Source organism: Aythya marila (genome assembly GCF_965140915.1).
Source record: "Aythya marila genome assembly, chromosome: 19".
Lineage (NCBI taxonomy): Eukaryota > Metazoa > Chordata > Aves > Anseriformes > Anatidae > Aythya > Aythya marila.
In genome coordinates, this window is record NC_139060.1 from 2,376,267 (window position 1) to 2,383,238 (window position 6,972).

At 51.1% G+C, this 6,972-nt stretch overlaps 1 protein-coding gene across 11 annotated transcripts in view; it reads left to right on the forward strand.

The window, feature by feature from the left end:
* The window catches only part of EHMT1 (euchromatic histone lysine methyltransferase 1), a 114,048-nt gene extending 107,333 nt beyond the window's left edge, over positions 1-6,715 (forward strand). For all 11 annotated transcript variants that reach the window (XM_082775412.1, XM_082775415.1, XM_082775418.1 and 8 more), the window contains 3 exons: positions 265-343; positions 4,056-4,231; positions 5,223-6,715. In XM_082775412.1, coding sequence (XP_082631538.1) covers positions 265-343; positions 4,056-4,231; positions 5,223-5,406 — 439 coding nt within the window. In that variant the 3' untranslated portion in view covers positions 5,407-6,715. The remainder of the gene's footprint in view (positions 1-264; positions 344-4,055; positions 4,232-5,222) is intronic.
* The last annotated feature ends 257 nt before the right edge of the window (positions 6,716-6,972 follow it).

The window sequence follows — 6,972 nt, forward strand, 5'->3', positions numbered from 1 at the left end:
GAAAGTAAATTTAGTTGGAAACAAAACTCCGTTTTTATTATTAAAAGTGTTGCCCTGAAAAGACTGAGCTTGGAGCCAGATTTTAGCTGCTTTAAGTTGTTAAAGCTCCTTTTGCCTGAGTGGATCTGAAATGACCCTAGGGCTATGGGTTGTGATCAGTGCTGGGCTCATCCCTTCCTCCTTCCCCTCTTACCCGAAAGGGCTGGTGAAACCAAGCTTATGGTTGCACGAGCGTCTTATTCCTGCCTTGCTGTTTGCCTGCAGGTATGTTGGTGAGCTGATATCCGATTCCGAGGCAGACGTCCGTGAAGAGGACTCCTACCTCTTCGACCTTGATAACAAGGTACTGTATCTGAAGGGGCCGAGTGAGGCAAGCCCAAGGTCTTGCTCCTCCAAAAGAGCAGAGGATTACTTGGATTACTTGTCTCTGTCTTGATGTACAGCGTGATCTGAAAGCCTGCAAAGAAGAGGGCTGCTTCCTCCCTGGGTTTTGTTCAGAATATAAGGTGTAAGGCTTTAGGGTTCATTAAAATGGTAACAGAGCCCAGCAGTTCCAGGCCACCGTGTTACATGCTGCCCGCAGGGCTTGTTAATGCAAGGTGCTCCCCTGTGAAAACTGCAGACATCCCAAGTTCAGCCGTACGGCTGTCAGTATGCAGGTGTGTGCACAGGAGTGTGCAGGCTTGCAGCAGGGCTGATTGGCAGCTCTGTAAGCTCCTCATAAAAAGATGTTGATGCATGAGCTGGAGGGCTGAGAAAGGTGCCATTCACTTACAAAGGGATCCGTCAGTACCCTTCAATACCCAGGGATCCATCAGTGTGCCGTGGCAGCCAGGAGGGCCAACTGTGTCCTGGGGTGCATCAAGCACGGCATCGCTAGTAGGTCAAGGGAGGTGATTGTCCCGCTCTACTCTGCGCTGGTGCGGCCTCACCTCGAGTACTGTGTGCAGTTCTGGGCACCACAGTATAAAAAGGACATGAAACTGTTGGAAAGTGTCCAGTGGAGGGCTACGAAGATGGTGAAAGGCCTGGAGGGGAAGACGTACGAGGAACGGCTGAGGTCACTGGGCCTGTTCAGCCTGGAGAAGAGGAGGCTGAGGGGAGACCTCATCGCAGTCTACAACTTCCTCGTAAGGGGGTGTCGAGAGGCAGGAGACCTTTTCTCCATTAACACTAGTGACAGGACCCGCGGGAACGGGGTTAAGCTGAGGCAGGGGAAATTTAGGCTGGACGTCAGGAGGGGGTTCTTCACAGAGAGGGTGGTTGCACACTGGAACAGGCTCCCCAGGGAAGTGGTCACTGCACCGAGCCTGTCTGAATTTAAGAAGAGATTGGACTGTGAACTTAGGCACATGGTCTGAACTTTTGGGTAGACCTGTACGGTGTCGAGAGTTGGACTTGATGATCCTTAAGGGTCCCTTCCAACTCAGGATATTCTATGATTCTATGATTCTATGATTCTACCCTTGGCAGGGACTTGAGGCTTGTTGTGCTGCCGGTTGTCCTGCACTGCTCTGCAGAGGGCTCATAGCAGAAATCTTGTTCTGAAAAGTGAGATCTAAAGCTTTTAAGCAAGGCTGTCACTCCAGACTTCCCTTGGGAAAGGAGAGGAGGAGAAAGGTAAGCTGGCGACTCAGGAGAGTGGAGTGGCTCCCAAGGAAAGTTGTAAAACAGCCTTTGTCTCGTGTCTGTCGTCACCTAGTGACAAAGAAGTTTGGCTTTATTATTATTCTTAAAAAGTGACGGACATTCAACAGTTGAAAAAAAGGTAAGTGTGAATCTTGTAGTCTGTCTGAAAACATAGGGGTCAAATTGTAATTAAAAAATCAAAGAGCAGTGGGGACTTAATGCTGCTTTGTGTGTTTATGAGCACGAGACTGCCTGGGCCTTGCCTGGCCTTGTGGTTAGCCCCTGGCTGGCAGCCTCGAGGGAGAACTTCTGGATTTTACCTTTGTAAAGCAAGGAGGGAGACTTACGTACAGGAGCAAGCACGTGGTCTTTTTTCAGAGACCACATCTTCAGAGTGGAGCGTCTGTGTTACAGGCACCGCTTGTGAGGGATCGCTCAAAGAACCCCGAGGCAGAGCAGGGAGGGCAGGGCAGAGCCTGGCAGGTCCTATTGCCTCTGGAGCACTGGGAAACGCTAGGAGGGCAGCCTCGGGTCCTGTTGTGCCCTGGAGGAGTGGCCTGGGTGGAGCGTGAGCTGAAATGGAAGAGCAGGATGGGGACATCATTTCTGATGTCCTTGTTCTTGAGTTGTCACTTGTGCGAGGTGAATCACTCAGCGTGCCAGGCCCTGCAGTCACATCCCTTCCTGTGTCTGACAGAGGGCAGGCATCGAACAGCCAAACGTTGCTGCCGTTTTGGGGCTTCCAGGGAGGAAGACACAGCACAGTAGGTGCTCCCTTTTTCTCTGTACTAGAGACCTGGAGGAGACATGCTATTTCTGGGAAAGATGAGGCTGAATTTTAGCTGCTGTGGTTGGTTTCTGTTGGGGTTAAGCCACCCCTTCCCACGGGCAGGCCCACCTTCTGCAGTCCCGTGCATGCACTGGGCCCTGCTGCACGCTGCCTGGGAGAGGCTGCGGTCAGAGCTGAGCTGCAGGCGAGAAGGGCTTTCCTGGGGCTTTGCCCTTCTGAGAAACCCCAGAGCCTTCCCATTCACCGTGTCCTGAATTGTCTTTCGGCACAACTGCTGACCCCACTCCTCCGGTGGGATCGCTGCCCTGAGGTGCCCCAGGTGCCTCACCTGGCTGCTGGGCGAGCCAGCAAAAAGCCACGTGTGGACCCCTGCCCAACTGAGAACCGTTTGTATCACTGCTGACAATCACCGAAAGCCATTTGAAATCAAAACACCCTTTAAGCACTGAGGATCTTGTAAGAGTTGAACACAGGCTTCTGCACGGCCCTACAGTCTGCCTGCCCTGTTGACAAGGAGCCTCACCCCCCGAGCAGGTCATGATTCTGCTTTTCCTCTCTGCCTGCCACCATGCAACTCCAACACTCGTGTAACTTATAGCAAGGCGGGACACGGTTTGCTCTGGGACTTTTCCCCTCAGCAGTGCTGCAGTGCTGCCTGCACTGCTCAGGGCAGCTGGCTCCGTTCTCAAGCAACACATCTCGACTCGTGTGGTGGAGAGCTCGGATCTTTCCAGACAGTCACTCAGGGTAGCAGTAGGTGGTGATGTCCTGGCCAAAGGGAGGTGGCGTTTCAGTGGGTGAAAGCAGTGCTGAGAATCATTTGTGACTGCAGTCAGAGCTTGGAGCACTCTGTGTGGGGTGGGACCGTGTGGGCGATGCCTCTCCAGGCGCTGGGACATCTTCCCTGGGCTCCTGCACCAGTCGGGCGGTATGATCTGACCCAGCTCATCCATTAAAGATTGCAAGGTGCTTGCCCAAAAGGGAGTTTGAGCACTGCTAATGGATCCTTTTGCTTTTGGCCTCTTTGCAACTGAAATTAGCTCCTGTAATTAAAGTATCTGCTTTGCACAGTCATTCTCTGCTGGAATAAAAAAGCCCTGAGGGGGGTTCTTTTATTTTCATGGAAAACAAAATATTACTGCTGTCTGGGCTCTATGGAAAGGGGATTTGTGTTCTCACTTTCACTTTTATCTGCAAAAAACTATTTTCTCTAGGCTCTGGCTTTGTGTTTCCCTGCTGTCACGTTCAATTAGGGGGCAGAACAGATGCCTGTTCCCCTGTCCAGTGGCTTTTACCCATAAGGTGTTTGTCTGCACACAGCATAAACCCCACTGCACCAAACTGGGGCTTCAGCAGAGCAGCTCTGTGCAGAGCCAACGTGCCAGCCAGTGTCAGGAGCATTTTTAAAAGGTCTTTGGGCTCGTTGGGGCACAGTGCTGTGCTCAAAACTATTTTCAGGGTACTGTTGAATGTAAAAGTATGCATTTAGTCCTGTTGAGCCTTCCTTGATCGTTCTTCTTGAAGCTCTCCAGAGTATTTAGTGGACAGACCAGTACTTTGGCCGTTGGTTAAGCAAGTAGCAGGCATAATAAAACCCACCCTCATCTAACAGAATGTGCAACCTTTCTCCCTCCAGGATGGAGAGGTGTACTGCATAGATGCCCGTTTCTACGGCAATATCAGCCGCTTCATAAACCACCTCTGCGAGCCAAACCTCATCCCGGTGCGGGTCTTCATGTCGCATCAGGACCTCCGCTTTCCCAGGATCGCCTTCTTCAGCACGAGGCACATAGAAGCCGGAGAAGAAATTGGGTAGGTACCGCCCGGGGGTGGCTGCCCGAGGGACAGAACTGCCCAAAGAGCCACAGCTCAGCCCAGGGGCTGGAGCACGTTGCACGTGGCTCATAGTACTGGTACTAGTAGGGCTCATAGTGCTGGTACTGGTCATGCGTGTTGGTCTGAAGGAGGCAGGGAGGGGGTCCTCTCATGGACATCTCCGTTGCCTGCTGCAGTGTGTCCCTGGTGTCCCACCTACGTGAATTTTGGAGCAGTGCACAGACGAGCAGCGAGTGTAACTCCTACCAGCGGGAGGTCACTGGGGTTGGTGCCTTTAGGAGGCAGGAACGCAGCCGTCCCTGGGCTGGTCCTTCACTGCCTCTGTCCTGGCAGGATGGGAAGGATGCTGCCCTGGTGCCAAGCACTGGGACTGTGCCAAGGAATATGTAGTGGCCCAAAGTGCTGGTCTTGTGAAGCTGCTGCTCCATGTGTGTGCCCTGGAGTCCTAGGAGCTGTGCTGAGGTAGCAGTGTTCCCTTTTTGCAGTGTTTCCCCCAGGGACAGATCCCACAGCCTGCCTGTCCCCGTCTTGTTCACCATTCTGGTCTTTGCTGTGGGAGTTTCTCCGTGTTTTTGGCTAGGACGCATAGTGCTCAGCTCTGCTCAGGAAACAGGCCCTGGGTGGCTTTATCCAGCAGTGGGACTGAAACAGAAAACAAAACTCCGTGGATTTGGCTCAGGGTAGTCTCTAGGTGTGATGGGGAGGTTCTGCACAGAGCTAGGCACCTGAATTTTTCTCTCTCAAACCCCTTCCTCTGCAGAGGGCCAAAAGCTCTGCTGCTCCCATGTTTGCTAGCCCAGCCGTGTCCCCAGGGTCCCTGGGGTCCTGCAGCACAGTGTCCCCTGACGCTGAATTGCCCCAGGTGCTGCCAACCCCAGCTTCTGGTGCAGATGCACAACCCCTTTTGCTCCCGATCGTTCCTTCATTGCACATTGCAGTGACCCCGTTTTCTGTCTCTCTCTTGCAGCTTCGACTACGGCGACAGGTTCTGGGACATCAAAGGCAAGTTCTTCAGCTGTCAGTGCGGTTCACCCAAGTGCAAACACTCGAGCTCAGCGCTGGCCCAGCGGCAGGCGAGCACCTCGTCCCAGGACACGCAGGAAAACGGGCTCCCCGACACCAGCTCTGCCACAGCAGCCGGCCCCTTTTGAGGCTCCGCTCCCCAGAGACTGACTTGTTTTAACCCTATAGATTCACATACTGTCTGAATTTCCATTTAAAGAGAGAAAACCCGCTCAAGGAAAACCAAGGGTTCGTGACACTTAGGGCTGTGCCACCGACTGTTACTTGAGGAATAAGTGAAAGCAAATTCCACCTCCGTGGCGTTGTTCTCCCCTCCCCGGTCCTGGAAAGCTGCTGGTTTTTACAGTGCGTGCCGAGGGGTGGCTGTTGCGTTTTTTTTCCATGCAAGCTGTCCCGGCCTCCGTCTCTTAATGTGCAAAGTGTTGTCAGAGCCAAGGGAGAGCTGCCCGTCCTCCGAATATTGTTAATTGAATGGATCGCTCATGCCAAGTCATCTCCAGTTCACTTGTAATAAACTTTGAGTACTTGATGGGACTTTCTTTCTAAAAGCCGGGGGGAGTGGGGAGAGGGAGGGAGGTGCTGGCGGCCGCTTGTCTTGGCACAGCCCCACGGCAGGGTCTGCTGCTTGTTTTCGTTGGTTAGTTTGGGGTTTATTTTTGGTTTTTAAACAAACCACCTCAAATTTCTCCCGCATCTCGCAGGACGTTGCGGTGGGGCCTTTCCCTTGGAGCTAGAGGGCATTTCTAACCAATGCCTCCTTGTTACCAAATTCACTGGCTTTTTTTTTTTTTTTTCCTCTTCTGATGAGACGAAATCCACAGTACTTAACCCCCTTCAGTCCCCGTCTCTCCCGAGCCGACCAGGGACGTCCCTCAGGCCCTGCTCCCGTTCGGCTGTCTCCGTTAGAACCAGCTCCCGGCTGCGCCCTTGGCCGCGTTACAGTTTCAGTGTTCGCTTCGTCGGTGGAAGGATCTCCCTCTCCTGCCGCATTAACAGCTGTGGAGAGGAAAGGTTGAAGGGGATTGTACAAGACACTAACTTCTTAAGAAAACCGGTTTTCTTTTTTAAAGATAAAGCGGATGATATATATATTATAGAGAACCTCGACTCGCGTCTGCCGGCTGGGGCGAGCAGCAGACAGGACATGTCGCAGCGAGAAGATCCCGGATGCCACCAGCTCGTCCGTTCCCATCACTTTTCTCAACGCTGGGCACCTTCAATTAATTTTTAAGCCACATGCTATGAGGTTTCAATAAACTGATTTATTTTTTACCATTACTGAAACATTGGGGACTAGCATTAAAAAAGGAAAAAAAAAAAAACACAAAAAAAATACACAAAAAAAAAACACAAAAAAACACAAAACAACAAAAAAGAAACCACAAAACAAAACGGTGCTGATTCTGGTGTGATTTTTGCTCACCACGTGAATATAAACTATCAATTGTATAAAAAGAACAAAGTGATTTTAGTATAAAATGCAGGAAAAAAACACAAAACTTTTTTTAAATTGTTAGTATTGTAGTGTGAATAAATTTGCCATCACCTTTTGTGTGGTGGCTGGGCAGGTCATTATCTTAATTTTTTTTTTTTGCATATATCTTTAAATACTGTAATTAGTGCAGTAACAGTTTTTTTTTTGTTCATCTCTTCTAGAACATTCATAATGCCGTCATGTTTATTATTATTATTTT